The sequence below is a fragment of the Camellia sinensis genome, unplaced genomic scaffold (assembly GCF_055761805.1).
Source record: "Camellia sinensis isolate YWXY unplaced genomic scaffold, ASM5576180v1 Unanchor3, whole genome shotgun sequence".
NCBI classification, from domain to species: Eukaryota; Viridiplantae; Streptophyta; class Magnoliopsida; order Ericales; family Theaceae; genus Camellia; species Camellia sinensis.
This window is the reverse complement of record NW_028129178.1, coordinates 19,387,642-19,406,720: the sequence shown is the minus strand read 5'-3', so window position 1 is coordinate 19,406,720 and position 19,079 is coordinate 19,387,642. Positions and strand designations below refer to the sequence as shown.

At 38.3% G+C, this 19,079-nt stretch overlaps 1 protein-coding gene across 6 annotated transcripts in view; it reads left to right on the top strand.

Annotated features, from left to right (window-relative positions):
* Positions 1-17,963, top strand: part of LOC145816230 (phosphatidate phosphatase PAH2-like) — a 58,378-nt gene extending 40,415 nt beyond the window's left edge. For 4 of the 6 annotated variants that reach the window (XM_082912538.1, XM_082912542.1, XM_082912537.1 and 1 more), the window contains 8 exons: positions 2,207-2,291; positions 2,497-2,583; positions 2,684-2,756; positions 15,360-15,403; positions 15,495-15,623; positions 15,722-15,820; positions 16,692-16,813; positions 17,599-17,963. In XM_082912538.1, the coding sequence (XP_082768664.1) occupies positions 2,207-2,291; positions 2,497-2,583; positions 2,684-2,756; positions 15,360-15,403; positions 15,495-15,623; positions 15,722-15,820; positions 16,692-16,745 (571 nt within the window). In that variant the 3' untranslated portion in view covers positions 16,746-16,813; positions 17,599-17,963. Of the gene's footprint in view, positions 1-2,206; positions 2,292-2,496; positions 2,584-2,683; positions 2,757-6,378; positions 7,146-14,226; positions 14,666-15,359; positions 15,404-15,494; positions 15,624-15,721; positions 15,821-16,691; positions 16,814-17,598 lie in introns of those variants that run through there. The other 2 variants (XM_082912539.1, XM_082912540.1) reach the window with 2 other exon arrangements.
* Positions 17,964-19,079: the final 1,116 nt, after the last annotated feature.

Sequence of the window (19,079 nt, the reverse complement as noted above, 5' to 3'; positions counted from 1 at the left end):
CTGTCTCAGCTTCTGCCTCAGCCTCAGCCTCAGCCTCAGCCTCCGTCTTGGTTAAATAGCCGAGGCAGCCACGCGTATCGCGCGCCACTTGACGCCAGATGACAAACGGGCGCGCCAGCCAAGGCACTCACGTGCCTAGCCATCATATCTGGCACGCCTTTTTATGGATTGGGCACGCCTTTTGATGGCACGCCTTTTGATAGATTGGGCACACCTTTTGAGGGTCCGACAAGACTCTGTAAACTGTCCCGACATTGATTCCGGTTAGCTCCTTTATGGGTCCGACAAGACTCTGTAAACTGTCCCGACATTGATTCCGGTTAGCTTCTTCAAGGGTCCGACAAGACTCTGTAAACTGTCCCGACATTGATTCCGGTTAGCTCCTTCATGGGTCCGACAAGACTCTGTAAACTGTCCCGACATTGATTTCGGTTAGTTTCTACAAGGGTCCAGCAAGACTCCGTAAACTGTCACAACAACTATCACAACATTGTCTGCTACAACGGTCCGACATGACCCTATAAACTGTCTTCTACATCGGTCTGACACCGCCATCCAGTGTCCTCTACACCGTTATGACACCACCATAAAGTGTTCTCTACAACGTTATGACACCACCATCCAGTGTCTTCACCAATGGTCTGACACGACCATACAGTGTCTCCTATCCTTTTTTATTTTTATGTATTTTCTTGTTTTGTTACTCTCTCCAAACTCAAGTTGGTTAGTTTCTATCCTTCTTGAGTTTGCGGGGGGCTGTTAAAATTTACCATTACCTACCCACCAATTTACCATCACCTACCACCACCTACTCCTCACCTACTCCTCACCTACTACACTCACCCTCTCCTATATAATGAGCCACTCACCATTTGTAATAAACAATCTTGTAATCAATACATCAATCAATCAATAATACAATTCTCTATTTCTTTTTATACATCAATTTTAACAGATTTAAACTTAAATCTCTATATAATATATATACCTAATGAAGTGCAACCGTAAATTAATGATAAATCAGCAGAAGTCAAGATCGGTAGACAAAAAAGTTTTTGAATGTATGGTAGTAGTGTTTTTGTGGCAGAAGTCAATGTGAAAGAATCACAGCAATGTTATTTTGGAAGTGGCATAGCTGCAACATTATTATTATTAGTTTGGTATTTGATGAAAACTTGTTTTGCTTTTAAAAATTATTAGATATTTAAATATTAATGAGTGACAATAATTTGTGTAATGGATTAGTGATGAATATTTGTAATTATTTTCAGTGATATTGTCATATATCTATATACATATATATTATCATTATGCGTCAATGTTTAAACAAGTTATTCTTATGCATAAGATGTGAAACGGTTATTTTTATTTTATTTTATTTTATTTTTAAATAGGCTGTACAATTTGCTTATAATGTTAAATATGAACTTTTGCTAATTGTATTCAGTGTGTCTTGTTAGGGTTAACACAATTATCTATAAGTTAGGTTAGTGTCAAGATAATTAACCCATTTTATTAAATGGGTTGTGTTAGTGTTGGATTGTTTTGAACATGAACCCAATGTGACACGACACGGTACGATTCCCACCCCTACTAGTAACGCCTCTACGTACATTTTGTCTGAAATATCTATATATCCAAGTGCTATTCGTCATTATTGTTCATGTCTTAGAAATCGTTTTACTTTTCTACTATATATACATATATATATTTTTTCTTTTTTCTTTTGTTCTTTTTTGGCTAAATGGCTAAACCGTTCTTAAACTACTTCTTCAGCCTTTTACCAGTTCTTTTTTTTTTTTTCCTTGACATGCTAAGACTATCCAGGTGCTCAAGTTGACAGCTATGGTTAACATAAGTGTCTGCATGTGTGTTGTGTAGTGACTTTATGTGACATTGGTCAATGGTTTTAAGATGAGCTCCCACAGTCTAAGAAGTTTTTTGTTTTCCAATTTATTAAGATGGATGGTAAATTTTTAATGGTGGCAATGGCTTTCTACATTTAACTCCAGTTTGTGGTACATTTTGGTTTCAGTTAGTGAATTTGCCTTTGTAAAGCATGATTCTAGATTGGCTATCTAGCTAGTTGCAACATGCTTCTTTGATCGCATGTTCCTTTTTGTGAAGTATTCCTGTTACGAGAGACTGAAGTTTCCTCTTGGGCTTGCCCGTCCCTTACTTTTTTCTTTGGCTTCCTGTGTTACAGATCTGACGTTCTAGGACAATTTATGCCCTGGGTTGGAGTAGATTGGTCACAGACTGGTGTTGCTCATCTATTTTCTGATATTAAGGTTTCTTGAATCTCTCTTACGTGTTTATTTATTTGTCATTTTTAATCTTCAAGCTAATGATTCATTTGCAAATCATGACTGCTTTACATTAAAAAACATGTACACAATCATGAATCCCTCCATTGATATCATTACTCATAGCCTAACTGTATTGACAAGATTGTTAGAAATTTTTTTAAACCCATTTTGCTCTTTCAAATTGCAGGAAAATGGGTATCAATTACTTTTTCTAAGTGCACGTGCTATTTCTCAGGCCTATCACACTAGACAATTCCTCTTTAACCTTAAGCAGGTGATTAAGCAAGTGCTGAGAAATCAAAGTCAAAAGTGTGTTTGATTTGTTCTGTCTACTTTCTATTTCCTCTAACAGAATTTATTTATTTCCTTCGCAGGATGGAAAGGCTATACCAGATGGGCCTGTTGTTATTTCACCTGATGGACTCTTTCCCTCTTTGTTTCGAGAAGGTACTTGGTCAAGTGTTCTGTTTCTTGAAACTCATCTGTGGATAATTGCCTGATATTTGCAAAGTATGTAACTTTATTTATGTGCAAGTGTTAACATTTTCCCATTTGGAATTTTGGCGATGTGCTCCTGAGTGACCACTGACTTCTCATTATGTCCTGCCTTGAGAAGTAACATGAAATTAGGTTTTTCTCCACGAATCAGTGACCAAACTGTGGTAGATGTCTTGAGTTGACAACAAACGCATATTTTTCTCCAAGTGAAACTTCTATGCTTGAGTACCTTATGCATACATACTTTTCATCATTACCACCACAAATGTTAAAATCCTGATCTTAAGTTGATCTTTCTAAAGTCAACCATATTTATCCTATTTGCTTTCCCCAGTGGCATCCTCTATTAGCTCGTGGACTTCAGAATCTTTATCTCACTTCATCTATGTTTCATTTGGTTTTCCTTTGTCCTAATGCATGGATTATTGCATTTAATCATGGAAAAGGTTTCCCCATAATAGTAATTGGTAGCTTGTCTTTCACAATTCTTATTGCTTTATCCAATGTTAGAAAAAAGAACAGGAATCATTATTTGCAATCTCTCCAAATAACTGGTCTTACAGATTTTGCAATCTATGAAAGGGTTAGTTTCCCCTGTGATTCATGTCTTCCAGGTTCTGGACATGATTGATTTGGATTACAATGAATTAAGTACTTCAGAATGTGGAATTACAGAACGGTTGTTTTTGGTGAATTTTGTATCAAGGCAATAAGGTTGAATATGGAGAGATAATAGAGCCAGGAAAGAAGAAAGCAAGAACACAAAGGTTTAATGTGATTCGATTCGGCCAATATTGGCCTACATTCACACACACAGCCCTAGGGCTACATCTTTCATTCAGTCAACTCCATACTATTGTTTACATAATACACCATACATATCGAGTGGGAGATACAATCAAATCCCTTCAGTTAAGGAATTGAAATAAATCAAAGATACAAAAAATCATAACAAGCACAAATCATGGGATCTCCACATGCTTTAATATCTTCTACATCTTTTGATATCTTTGACAATATAATCTTGTCTCCAATACTTCCCCTCAAGTTGGAACACGGAATGGTTGAAGTGAAGTATTTAACTTGAACTCGAAAATAGGATGATCATTACAAACAACTGCAATGAAGTTGCCGGAAGACAACAATAATTGTAATAACTCCCGTTAATGACAACTTTAATGAACATAGGCAAGGAATTAACATCTTGCAACATAGAAATGTGCATTGAATCAATCATGATGGCAGTGAGAGAAAGCAACCAAGAAAGAAACAACAATGCCGAAGTAACGGCAAATCACCACAAACAGAAAGGTTGAAAAAATGGCATCCCACAAATAAAGCTACCGAACACACCGGTAGCCCAAAAACAAAAAAGAACCAAATATGTGCTTACCACATTTGCACAGGGACCCTAAAAGGGTAGAGAACTAGCCGGAAAACTTAGCGTATCATAGGATAATGCTACTGAACACATTGGCAGCCCCGAAACAAGTAAAAATCACAAAGTTTGCTTATCACATCAACAAACTAGTGATTAAGAAGGAAAAAAACCTTAATAACAAAAAAATGTAGAGTGAGAAAGCACTCCATAGAGCGACATGCCTAGGGTTCAGTTTATGTTACATGGACTCAGGCATAGGTGCAGGTATGTATCTAGAGGTCGGATTCATCAAATTATAAATTTAAGGATATACGGACTTGGCAAAAAAATGTCAAATTTAAATAGTTTTAATCAAGTATGTGAGATAGGATGGTGCTATACGTAATTTACAGTGTCAAAAAGGCATTTATGGAAATTATACAACAGTATGTACATATATTAGTAGTGTTAAATACAATTATATAAGAAGTGTCCAATGAAAAGTATCTGACACATATCCCATACTCTTGTCTATGTGTCAGGTGTCCGACATAGGTATTTGATTTATTGTGAAGAGTCCGTGTAATATAAGGTTTAGTAGGCTCTGATATCAAGTTGAATTTTGTAACAAGGCAATAAAGTTGAATGTGGAGAGATAATAGAGATAGGAAAGAAGAAAGCAAGAACACAAAGGATTAACATGGTTCAACCAATATTGGCCTACATCCATACACACAAATCCCTAGGGAGCTACGCCTTTCATTCACTCTACTTTGTACTCTTGTTTACATGATGCTGTGAGCATATTCGGCTTTATGTATATATGATAGTATATATATTTTGTATATATTAGGGATTCTTTTTTCCTTTTTCAGTCATAGGTTAGATTGTTATATAAACTGAAGTACTCTTGTATTACATGCACAATTGAATATACAGAAATTATTCAGAAAACTTACATGGTATCAGAGCTTGGTTTGAAACCCTAACAACCATTGTGTATTCCTGGTGTGAACCTCAGAATCAATTGAGTTCTCTGGTTCGTGTCTGGCTCAAGAAGATCCAGCTGATTCTTCTTCTTCCCTTTGTTTGGTTCGAAGTTGGTCGCCTCATAATTGACCCCGTTGAGTTCTCTGTTGCATCTCCTTCGCACAACGCATCTGGTTCGAAAGCTGTCGACCCATCTGGTCTGAAATCACAAATCGATTTTAGCTGAGATCGAAGGTTTCTGGTTCGACACTGAACTCACAATCTCTCTTTGGTTCAGTTCTCTAGCTCAGTTCACCATCTACTTCACTTAGCTTGTGTGACTCCCTGGGTTTTCGTCGTGGTTATTCCCGCTCTAGTTCAACTTCGTCTATTGAAGTTGCGACATCAGTTCTTCGACTTCGTCTTCGTCAGTTGTTGGAATTGTGACATCAGTCGCACCTGTCAGAGTCGTGACCTATTGCATCGCGACATCTCTCTCTCTTTTTCTAAGTCTCGGGTGTTCCTCTTTGGCTAACCACAGTTCTCTCTTATTCTTGTTTGGACCAATATTACAATTTGATCCATCAGTTTTCTATTTATTATAGTTTACCCAATTGGTTCTCTAGTTTTGGTTCATTATGATGTTGGATACCCATCAGCTTCAGCCTTTTGCAAATCCTAAGAAAGGGCCACTAACTTCAAATGAGTGTGCCTTCTGCTATCAAAGGGGTCATTGGAAGTACCATTGTCCCAAGAAGGGACGTCTTCCTACCTTGTCTTTTCAGCAGTCTTAGAACCAATTCCGGGCTTCTCCCACTGCTTATATTGCATTTGGTCTGGCTTCTGATCCTGAGTTGCCTTCCTTGAGTGCTCAAATCAGTCAGCTTCAACATATACTGTCTACCTCCCAACTATCCTCATCTGCCTCCATTGTTTCCCCTCTTCATTCAGGTTTACTTGGGCCTTCTTCAAGTATCTCTTCGCTTGTCTGGATTTTTGACTCTGGTGCCTCTCATCATATGACTCTCCATTTCTCCTTTAAAATTATACTCCTCCTCCCTTTCCTATTACTGTTAATGCTGCTAATAGGTATGGTATGCCTATTATATCTGTTGTGCTTGTCTTACTGTTAGCTATGTCTGCTGTTTCTATTCCATCTTATCTGTCAGTTTATCATCTATCAGCCAGCTTAATGCCTCCGATTTTGATGTTATTTTTTCTTTTTCTATCTGTTTTGTGTAGGATCGGATGTCCAAGCAGCAAATTGGGATTGGTCGTAGAGTTGGAGACCTCTATGTGATGGAGAGCCTACATCTGTCTATGAATACCTCTCCAACTGCTTTTTCCTTTTTTCAGTTAGATTCTTTGTCAAGTCCTTTCTGTTAGCATATTATATGATTATTTGAGTGTTAGCATATTAGTTTGTAATTATTCTGCATATTAGTTTGCAATTATTCTATGCCTCACGGCTCCCTTGTAATTTTTACGAACTTTAATCTACATTTATATAAATAGGGGATGATATCCTATCAAATCCTAAGCTGGTTACTCTCTAAAAGCTTCATGGTATCAAAGCAGAACCTCTAGGGTTTCGGCTCACCCTTGTTGGTCGACCTTTGCACCAACGATCACTCTAGGGTTTGAAACTTACCTGGGTTGGTCATTTGCTGGAGTCGACTTCTCCTATGCTATCGAGTAGCTTCAATTGTCGCTCATCTCCTCTGCTTCGTCACTTCGTCACTCAGTCGATCTCCTCTGCTCATCTTCAGTTCGTCCTTCGTCAATCTTCAGTCGACCGATCTCCTCTGTCGCTTTCATCACTCAGTTGCCTTCGTCACTCAGTCGCCTTCCTCAGTCGCCTTCGTCACTCAGTCGATCTCCTCTGTCGATTGATTGATCTCCTTTGGTATACCCTCTGTTTGATCTTACCTTGATATGTTGTGTATAGGCTTTTGATCTTCAACACAGGTTCTCAAACAAAAAAAAAAAAAAAAAAAGGAAAAAAAAAATAAATATGTTTTCTTAATTTTGTTATGCCTTTATAGTGGTCATTGTGCCTGTTCTTTCAATACCACCTTCCAGGTTTGTGATTGCCACTAGTTTTGTTGCGGGTTCGGTAGTATCGTATCCATGGCAGATTCCACCAGTGTGTCCCCTACCTCTCAAACACCTAGGAGTGAGAGTCCCATTATACCTACTACCAAGCCTGATAACCCCAACCCTAGTCTGAAAATCACCATCTCTCTATTTAATGGTCAGAACTATCTAGTATGGTCTCAGAGTTTGACTATATTTTTGAAGAGCAGAGGGAAGATGGGGTATGTTGATGGCAAGATACAGACACCTGGCACCACTGACCCGGGTTATGACCAATGGGTGATTACTAACTCTTTGATTATGGGTTGGCTTATTCATTCGATGGTTCCAGAAATTGGTGAGGGCTACTTGTCTATGGAGACTGCCCAGGATGTTTGGGATGTTGTGGCTGCCACCTATTCCCGCAAAGGGAATTTCTCATAGGCTTTTGAGTTGCGCCGCTCTATTGAGAGCTCTCTTCAGGGGGAGCAGACTGTTCTTCAGTATTTCACCTTTCTCACCAACGGTTGGAAACGCCTTGATCACCTGCAAGACTATAAGCCTGTTTGCCTTGCTGATTTTGTCGGGTACAAGAAGTTCATTGCACAGGAACGGGTCTTTAAATTTCTGGCAGGCCTAAATGTGGAGTATGATCTAGTTAGGGGTCGAGTTTTGGGTATGGACACTCTTCTTTCACTTAAGGAGGCATTTGCCTATGTACAGAATGAGGAGAGTCGCTGGTTTGCTATGATGTCCCCTGTCTCTACTGACCGCTCAGCATTACTGTCTACCCCTCGAGATGGCCTCAGTCTGACTCCCATCCCTCCGTGTGCTGCTAAGGAGTTTGTATTCTGTGATTATTGTAAGAAGCTGCGGCATACTCGTGAGACGTGTTGGAATCTTCATGGGACTCCATCCGGGGGTCGCGGTGATCGGTTTGGTTCTAGAGGAGGTCGGTCAGGCCAGTCTAGAGGACGTGGCTCCTATTCCCGGGCTCATCAGTCCAGTGCCGTTGACACACTTGATTCTAATTCTGCTTCTGCGAGCCAAGCTTCTGATGCTGAGCTTAAGGATGCTCTGCGTCAATTGCTGGACCGCCGGTCTTCTACTGCTCTCAGTACATCTTCCTCGTCCTTTGCCCGCTTAGGTAACTTAGCCTCTTCTTCTTGTGTTTTCCTGTGTCATAAGTCTTTGCCTTGGATTATTGATTCTGGTGCCTCAGATCATATGTCTGGCTCCTCTGATCTTTTCTCTGCCTATAAGCCCTCTTCAGGTCAGGACAAAGTTAGGATTGCTGATGGTACTGTTTCTTCTATTTCTGGGAAAGGTTTAGTCCAAGTCACTCCTACCATACCTCTATCTTCTGTTCTCCATGTTCCCAATTTTTCTATTAATCTGTTATCCTTGAGTTGTCTTACCCAGGACTTGAATTGTAGTGTGACGTTTTTTTCCTGATCATTGTCTTTTTCAGGACCTTGTCACGAGGAGGACGATTGGCAGTGGTAGTGCAGAAAATGGTCTCTACTTCCTGGATCAACCGGACAAGCTTGGTTATTCTTCCACCACGTCTTCTACTACCCCCGCTGAGTTATGGCTGTGGCATCGGCGTCTTGGGCATTCTTCCTTTTATTTACTTAAGCATTTATTTCCATCTGGTTTTGCAAATCATTATGTATCTGAATTTCTTTGTGAGTCTTGTCAACTTGGAAAACAACACCGAGCTTCTTTTGCTTCCAGTTTTAATAAAAGTTTAGTTCTTTTTTCATTAATACATTCTGATGTTTGGGGTCCCTCTCGTGTTATGTCTGTGAAAGGTCATCGATGGTTTGTTACATTTATTGATGATTTTTCTCGTACTACTTAGGTGTATCTCATGAAAGATAAGAGTGAGGTTTTCTCTGTGTTTCGCAATTTTCATAAGATGATTTGTACTTAGTTTGGGGCCACTGTCAAACTATTTCGTTCTGATAATGACGGGGAATACATAGATTCTAGGTTAGGACAATATTTTTCTACTCATGGCATTATCCATCAGACCTCTTGCATCAATACCCCTCAACAAAATGGGGTGGCGGAACGCAAGAATTGGCATCTTTTTGACATGGCTCGGTGCATGTGTTTTTCTATGAGTGTGCCTCGGCCCTATTGGGGTGACGCTGTTCTCACCTCTGCACATCTTATTAATTGTCTTCCTACTCAGGTCTTGCAAAAACAAGCTCCTCTTCACATCCTTCTAGGTTCCCAGTCCTTGTTTTCTATTCCTTCCAAAATATTTGGTTGTCTGTTTTGTTCATAATCACTCTCCTACCCGTGGTAAATTGGACCCTCGCTCCCTCAAATGTGTGTTCCTTGGTTACTCTCCTACTCAAAAGGGGTATAAGTGTTACCACCCTCCTTCTCGTAAGTGGTTTGTGTCCATGGATGTTACTTTCTTTGAGTCCCAGTCCTATTTCTTGTCCTCTTCGGTGTCCTCGTCCTCATTTCCGGGGGAGCCTTGGTGTGAAGTGAGTCCTGTGATTCCTATGGTGGAAGTGAGTCCTGTGATTCCTAGTCCTGTGATTCCTATGGTGGAACCAGTTGTTCTTGCACCACCCTCTTCTACTGGGACTATAGAACCCAATGTCATCAAGGATAGGGAAGGGCATGTTTATGTCCGGGACATAGACAGACAAAAAGTTAACTGGATACAATGGACCACTTCTGCTCCTCCACTGCCATCTCCTGCTTCTGATGAGAGTCTAGGTAATTTTGAATCTCTTGAGTCCATTGATCTTGATGTTCTTATTGCCAAGAGGAAGGGTGTGAGATCTTATACTCAACGTCCTATCTCACATTTTGTGTCCTACTCTCATTTGTCATCCTCATATAGAGCGTTTGTGTCAAATATTTCCTCTGTTAGCATTCCTAACCATTTTCAGGATGCTCTTGCTACCTTTGAGTGGAAAATAGCCATGATTGAGGAAATGAAAGCACTTAGGAAGAATGGCACTTGGGAGTTGACTGAGTTACCTATTGGCAAACGACCTGTGGGATGTAAATGGGTGTATACTGTGAAACACAAAGCAGATGCTTCTATTGAGTGTTACAAGGAAGACTTGTGGCAAAAGGGTTCACTCAGACATATGGCATTGATTATCAGGAGACCATCTCACCCGTGATTAAGATGAATTCAGTCAGAGTACTTCTCTCTCTAGCAGCTAATCTAGATTGGCCGCTTTATCAATTTGATGTCAAGAATGCCTTTCTCCATGGTGACGTCGAAGAAGAGGTATATATGGACATTCCTCCTGGTTTTGAGGATCATCAGACAAAAGGCAAAGTATGCAAGCTTCGGAAGTCATTATATGGTCTTAAACAGTCTCCAAGGGCTTGGTTTGAGAGATTCACTCAGGCTATGCTTAAATATGGCTTCAAACAGAGTCAGACAGATCACACCTTGTTTGTGAAACATTCCTCACGTGATAAGACTACAACACTTATTGTTTATGTAGTGGGGAAATACCTCTGTTGAAGAAATATTTAGCTAGTGAGTTTGAAATCAAAGACTTGGGAAGCTTGAAGTATTTTCTGGGAATTGAAGTTGTTCGCTCTAAGGATGGGATATTTATCTCACAGAGAAAACATGTGCTTGACCTATTGAAGGAAACTGGGATGCTTGGCTGCAAAGCATGTTACACTCCACTGGAACCCAATCAGAAATTGGGGGATGATGAAGGTGGAGAAGCTGTTGATAGGGAGAGCTATCAGTGATTAGTGGGTAAGCTCATTTACCTATTTCACTCCCGTCCTGATATTGCTGTTGTTGTCAGTGTGGTTAGTCAGTTTATGCATGCTCCTCATCAGATTCACTTTGAGGCTGTCATGAGAGTCTTGAGGTACTTGAAATCTGCTCCTGGTAAGGGTCTTTATTTTTCAAAATATGATCATCTTCGTGTGGAAGCCTATACAGATGCTGACTGGGCTAGATCAGTAACTGATGGGAGATCAATTTCAGGGTATTGCACCTTTGTTGAAGGCAACCTAGTTACTTGGGGGAGTAAAAAACAGAATGTAGTTGCCAGGTCAAGTGCAGAAGCTGAGTTTAAAGCTATGGCACAAGGGGTGTGTGAACTTTTATGGATCAAGTTATTGTTGAGTGATCTAGGTATTGATCAGACGGACTCCATGCGGTTATACTGTGATAATAAGGCCGCCATCAACATTGCTCACAATCCAGTTCAACATTACAGGACAAAACATGTTGAGATTGAGCGTCACTTCATTAAGGAGAAACTCACTAGTGGTACCATTTGTACTCCTTTTGTCCAGTTTGGTGAACAACTTGCTGACATTCTCACCAAGGGGGTTGGGAATAAGCCATTTCATGACATATTAGGCAAACTGGGTATGAGAGATATCTTTGCACCAGCTTGAGGGGGAGTGTTAGCATATTATATGATTATCTGAGTGTTAGCATATTAGTTTGTAATTATTCTGCATATTAGTTTGTAATTATTCTATGCCTCAGGGCTCCCTTGTAATTTTTACAAACTTTAATCTACATTTATATAAATAGGGGATGATATCCTATCAAACCCTAAGCTGGTTACTTTCTAAAAGCTTCACTTTCTATTTGTGGCATTCCTGATTAGGGCATTTGTCTGCTAATCGCTTACGGCCTTTAGTTCCGTCAGGTATATTGGATAAAATTTCTCCTAGTCAACTTACAGAGTGTCGGGAGTGTCAGCTTGCCAAAATGACAGCCTTACCTTTCCATAAAAGTCTATATCTAATACACCGTTTTCTTTAGTTCATACTGATGTCTGGGGTCCTTCTCCTGTTCTCACTAAAAGGGGTTCTGCATACTATGTTGATGACTGAACCCATTACACTTAGGTTTATCTTATGACTCATAAATCTGACTTCTACCGGATATACTGTACTTTTCAGTCTATGGTCACTACACACTTTGGGTCTACTATTAAATTGTTGCAGTTTGACTTGGGCGGGGAATACTTTAAAATTGAGTTATGTGAATAGTTGGCCAATATGGGTACCATTCACCAAACTTCCTATACTGATATATCTGTCCAAAATGGTCGAGCTGAGCGTAAATATCGTTATCTCCTTGAGACAGCTAGGTCTCTCCTTCTCTCTGCCTCTGTTCCGGCTCTGTTTTGGGGTGAGGTAGTTCTTACTGCTGCTTTTGTTCTTAACCGTATGCCTATCCCCTTTCTTTTTGGATGGTCTCCTTATGGGGCTTTGTTTTCTCAACTTCCTAATTACTTCCTCCTCGTGTGTTTGGGTCTGCTTATTTTGTCCTTTTACCCCGTAAAGATAGGACCAAACTTAGTGCCTGGTTTGCCCTACCTTATTTTCAGCTTCCTTCTCTCATAGCGCCGGTTTTCAAAGAGGATTTGGTTCATATTGATCTATTTCCTTCCAAGGTCTCTCATGATGAGTACATCTCTGCTGTTCCCCATGAGCTTATTCTCTCTTCTCCTTGTACCACCCCTCCTAATGAGTCCCTCTCCACTGACCCCCATTAGTCTGTTCCCTCCTCTTTTCCTTCTTTCTCGCCTACTCCTGCTCCTCCTCTTTCTCCTACTCCTCCTCCGGTGCTAGTCCATTCTCATCGCAGGGCTCTCCTTCCACCAGTTGTCTCTGCCACTGCTGTTGATCCTCCTGCTTTTGATGACTCTGATCTTGCTAACCGTAATTATCCCCTTCGCATCAATAAACAGGTAGTCAAACTTGGTTTTGTTAAAACATGTTTTTTGCCTTCATACTGTACGTTTTTTTCCTGTTATTCAATCATTTTCAGAACCTCAGTCTTACAAGGAGGCCTGTCAAGATCCTCATTGGATTCAAGCTATAGAGGATGGGAGTTAGTTCATTTGCCTGCTGGTAAGAATCTGGTTGGTTGCAAATGGGTCTACAAAGTCAAGACTCATTCTGATGATTCTCTTGAGCGCTGTAAGACTCACCTAGTTGCCAAGGGTTTTTCACAGGAGTATGGTATTGATTATGAGGAGACCTTTGCCCTTGTTGCCAAGATGACTACTGTTTGTACTTTGATATCTGTCGCTGCTGTTTGTCATTGGCCTCTTTATCGGATGGATGTTAAGAATGCTTTTCTTAATGGTCATATCACTAAGGAGGCTTACATGCGTCCTCCCCCTGGCCTTCACCATTCCTCTGGATAGGTTTGTCGTCTTCGGCGTGCTCTGTATGGTCTGAAGTAATCTTCTCGTGCTTGGTGTGATCGCTTTTAGACTGCTATCACTAAGCTTGGGTTTCATCCTTCTGCGTAGGACTCTGCTTTGTTTTTCCTCTACACTTCTGCTAGTTTTGTTGCCTTAATTACTGTATGTGGATGATATGATTATTACTGACTCTGATTTTTTTGCTATCTCTGAGGTCAAGTAGCATCTCTTCCATACTTTCGAATTGAAGGATTTTGGCCCATTGCGGTACTTTCTTGGTATTGAGGTGGCTTATTCTCCCAATGGCTACTTTCTGTCTCAGGCCAAGTATACTAATGAAGTTATTCACCGTGCTAGTCTTACTAACACTAAGATTATTGATATCCCTATTGAGCTTAATGTGAAACTTAACACTACTGATGGTGTTCTTTTGCCTGATCCTACTTTATATCGAGAGCTCGTTGGTTGCTTACTGATCTTGCTTGTGCTGTTTATGTGGTTAGTCAGTTCGTTTCTGCTCCTCGTTTTACATACTGGATTACTTTGGTTCGGATTCTTCGCTATCTCTGGGGTACTATATTTCAGGATTTACTATTGTCCTCCACTTCCTCTTTGGACTTGATGGCCTATGCTGATTCTGGTTGGGCTGATGATGTGACTGGTTACAAGTCGACGTCTGGTTTCTATATGTTTCTTGTTGATTTCTTGATTTCTTATAAAAACAAGAAACAATCTGTTATTTCTCGCTCTATTGTTGAAGCTGAGTATCGTGCTATGGCTCATGCTACTGCTGAGATTGTTTGGCTTTATTGTCTTTTGTCTGATTTAGGTGTCTTGCATTCTTTTCCGACCTCTCTCTACTGTGACAACCGCAGTGCTATTCAGATTGCCCACAACGTTGTCTTCCATGAGCGGATGAAGCACATCGAGATTGATTATCACTTTGTCCGCCAGCATTTGCAATCTGGCTCTATCTCGCTTCTTTTTGTCTCTTTGGTTCTATAACTTGCTAACTTCTTTACTAAGACTCACACCACTGCTCGGTTTCAATTTCTTCTTGGCAAACTCTCGGTGCTTTCTGCTAAAACATCTTGAGTTTGAGTGGGGGTGTGAGTATATTTGGCTTTATGTATATATGGTAGTATATATATATTTTGTATATATAAGGGATTCTTCTTTCCTTTTTCAGTCTTAAGTCAGATTGTAATATAAACTAAGGTACTCTTGTATTACATACACAATTGAATATATATAAATTATTCAGAAAACTTACAGATTCACCATATATATAGAGTGGGAGATATAATCAAATCCCTTCAATTAATGAATTGAAATAAATCAAAAATACAAAAAATCATAATAAGCACAAGGATAAATTATATTGACACCCCCTGAGGTTTGGTTCGATTACATCTCATCCCCTGATGTTATAGAAATTACATTCCCACCCCTGTGGTTAATAGTTTCATTTCACAAACCCCCATACTTATATAAAAGGCAACATCTTCTAGTAGAAAAACATATGAAATTACATTGAAAAAAAGAAAAAGAAAAAAAGAAGAAGTAAAGCAAAGCAGGAAAAGAGAGTGTATGAATTTAATGTCTTTTTGATATCAACGTTAATCCCGTCTAAATAATTACAATGACAGGGAAGTCAGTGTAATTTCCCAAACGTTAGGGAGTGATATACATTAAACTCAAACCTCAGGAGGTGTAAGTGTAATTTACCCTATGCACAAATTCATGGGATCTCCATATATTCTAATACTTTCTAAATCATTTGATATCCTTGATAATATAATCTTATCGCCAACAGTTTTTGCATTGGCTATGATATTATCTCATAGATCAGAAATATCTGATGCTTAAAGAAGTCTCGTTAGGGTTCTGAGCTCCAGAATTTTTCTAGTAGATTGCTTTTTTCATATTTAATGCATCGAGAGATAATCCATTTTTTTGCAGTTATTAGAAGAGCTCCTCACGAATTCAAAATTGCTTGCTTAGAGGTTGGTTCCTGGTCATCACTGCCACTCTATATCTTGATATCTCTGGAGGAAAGCAGGCTCTCTTAATTGTTTTAGTTCACCAATTTTCCAGGATATCAGGGCATTATTCCCTCCTGATTGCAATCCATTCTATGCTGGTTTTGGAAATAGAGACACTGACGAGATTAGCTACCTTAAGGTTGGAATCCCAAAAGGGAAAATCTTCATCATTAATTCTAAGGTAATTGTGAAACATCACCATCATTAATTGTACAAGGTCCTGTCTCCGTCTGTCTAATCTGAAGTGTGAAAACTTCTGTCATGGCTTTGAGTTTGCAGGGGCAGGTGGTTGTGAACCACCGTGTTGATTCAAAATCCTATACTTCACTTCATACTCTTGTGCATTACATGTTTCCTCCCATGTCCTCATCTGAGCAGGTATTTTTTTTAAAAAAAATATTTATATAAATTTTCTGCATTAAATCATTAAAAGGGGCTAAATTCGTGGTTAGTTTGTCCACCTTACACCCTCCCCACCCTTTCTCTTTAAATGTGGGAGTTTGAACTAAAGAAAAACAGAGGGCTCTCAGTTTTAAATCATAATTGCTGAGGAGCTCTTTTGTGAAGTGGCAGCTGACACAAGTTTAAACTCAGTACTACGAGTTTCTCCTTCTTTACCCCTTTCTGCTTTCTCTCTTTTGCATGTAGAGATTTCAGTTTGAGCACATCATTTGAATTCTATCAATATCCTCATTAAGAAGATTGTGACACTAATCACTATGCTTGGTTACCAGTTTTCAAAAACACTTTTCCGAAAATTCTACTTTCTTATTTTTCGTGTTTTTTTGTTTTTACTGAATTTTTTTAATATTTTGAGCAATTTTTTTTAATTTTTAGACATATCTAACATAAATATACCTAAAAAGTAAAAAAAATTGAAAAAAACCTTTTAAATATTCACTAAATACCAAAAATACAAAAAAAATACGAGAATTCAATACATTTTTTGTATTTTTATGTATTTATTAATTTTTAAAAATATTTTTTCACAATTTTTTTACTTTTTAGATACATCTAAGTGAGGTGCATTTAAAAAAGTAAAAAAAATGTTTAAAATTTTAAAAATCTTCACTAAAAACAAAAAAACACAAAAACTAAAAAACTCAGTTTTCAAAAAACTTAACTTAAAAAACTCAAACCAAACACACTGAATGTTTTTTACTTTCATGTGACAGTAATTTATTTTCTCCAAAATAAGAAATGTTTGTAGAACTGACTCAATATTCCACCCAATTTCCGTCGGTCTCAGGAGGATTTCAATTCATGGAACTACTGGAAACTGCCTCCTGCTATTGAAGCTTGAAGGTCTCAACAAGAAATCATTTATTTGGAGACAGGTGGATGCTGGTTGGCTTGTCGGCTCTTATTCAGGTACCTTCATATATTACCTTCAGGTACTATATAGTACATAAATCAGTTCAAGGAATTTAAAATGTGCTATCCAGTTGACACAATTCAAACTTTCAAGTTAATTTTCTCAATTGGAGTTATCATATGGGAAACAATTGAGAATTTTAGCTATGAAATTATTGGAAAAACTAAACCTGTGTAAGCTAAGCTGTGGGATCTGTTTATTTTGAGTGCGAAATGACCAAGTCAGATTTTGGACTTAGAAAGCCTGTTTACAAATTAAAATATAATTGAGGGAGGTTTTAAGACAACCATTTTGAATGTAAATGACAGTAAGTTAATGAAAGCTTAGTGCACTTCCATTCTTTCCATTTTGACCATACACACTGTTCAGAATATGAGTAGTACATGTTTGTTGTTTTTTTGTTTTTTTTTTTTTTTGGGGGGGGGGGGGGGGGGGGATACACTCTCAAAATGGTGTATTCTATATGCAAGTTACGACATTTATGCTGTGTTTGGTTCATAGATTTGGATAGGAATTTGGAACGGGTAAGGGAAAATATGAGTGAAATGTGAATAAAATATAGTTAAATTTCACACCTTTCACACACTTTTTCGTTTTTCATTTTATATAGGGTATAACCAAATTTTTTTGAATCATAACTAATAATCACAATAGGTCACTAATATCACAATGAGTCATAACTAAATCATAACTAACACCACAATGAATTATAATCAAAGACCACAAACATTATGTATTGTCGAATTTCCCTCTTTGTTCAAGTTTTGAGTGGTAAAAACAGGGGCACATTTGGCCAAGGAACTGACTGAAGGAAGAATTTCCACTCTAAAGATTACTTTTTGAATCTGTGGACGATTTTCAAATGCTGAGACAGATATGACCTGCGTTTCACTGCTTTTGTGCTGGAATGGGTGATTATATTAGCGATGGATTTATTTCACCTGAATCTTGCTTCAGAGAGAAAAACCTATGGATTTGCGTAGTGTACATTCAAGGGATCCCATGAACACTGCAATGTTCTCGTGTAAATATTTATTGTGAAATTTATGATAGAATATTAGGGTATGGCGAATGTATATTTGGTTTCCACACTAAACTACTGTTGGTATTTTTTTATAATAATACAAGAAAAATATATAAAATAAATTAAATAGAAATGACAAAATAATTTTTTTGTATTTATTTAAAGAATGAAATACAGAATAAAATACACAACTAAAAATATAGAAATGTATTAGATTATATTACTAATAGAACAAATTATCAACATGGATAATTAAATATTATAACTCATCTTTGTAAATTAAATTTTTGAAAAAATAAGAACAAATCATAAGAAAAAAAATTAGATAGTTTCCGTAAAACAGAGTCATTGCCTCCCGATGGATGCTGAAGGTACGCTGGCAACTGTCTTTTAGGATACGACGGTTGAAACCAGCAAATGCAGAAGCAACTTCTAAATAGTTTCGGCGAACTTGACAATGGTTGCACTCTCTCTAACAAAAATCAAAGAAGGGGCTACTAAAAGAAGATAGGAAAAATTTACTTTGGTAAAAAAAAAAAAAAATCTCAAACTCTTTATCTCAAAATACCATCTCCATTTACTATAAAAAATCTTTGCAAAAATTATCCTTCTAAGTTGGTGGGAAAAGGCCTCTATTTATATAAGTAGGGGAATCCATAGCCATGAAGGCTATACATCAATAGGGCCATAAAATGTCATTTACTAAGGCCATGAACTCTAGCCATTAGGGCTAGAGTTTTAAAGGTTGAAAACGTATGGCCACTAATATGATCACCCACTCCATCATCAAATATGAGAGTTACCAAAATTTACGTTTCTCATGTGCTTAATATATACAAATAAATATGTATATAATGATGTTTGAATAAATCAACTAGATGAGTCACAAAATAGATATTAATGTTGGGTCACAATCCGATCCAAGCCCAATTTTCAAATACATGCACAAGTTAAGCCCAACAAGATTAAGTCCAAGTCCAAATCCAAGACCAAGCCCAGCACATGCACAAGCCCAAGCCCAAGCCTAGACCCAGTCCAAACCAAGATTAAGTCTAAATCTAAGCCCAACTTTATTGATGCCCCATTTATGAAACAATTCTCATTCACAACTCAATGGTTTTGGCTCATTATTTTTGTTTTGCAATTTTCTCTCGTAAGAGAATACAAAACCACTTTGACCCACCTCAACTGTTGGTTAGGTCCCACTTTAATTTAAAATTAAAGTTGTCGAAAAACCC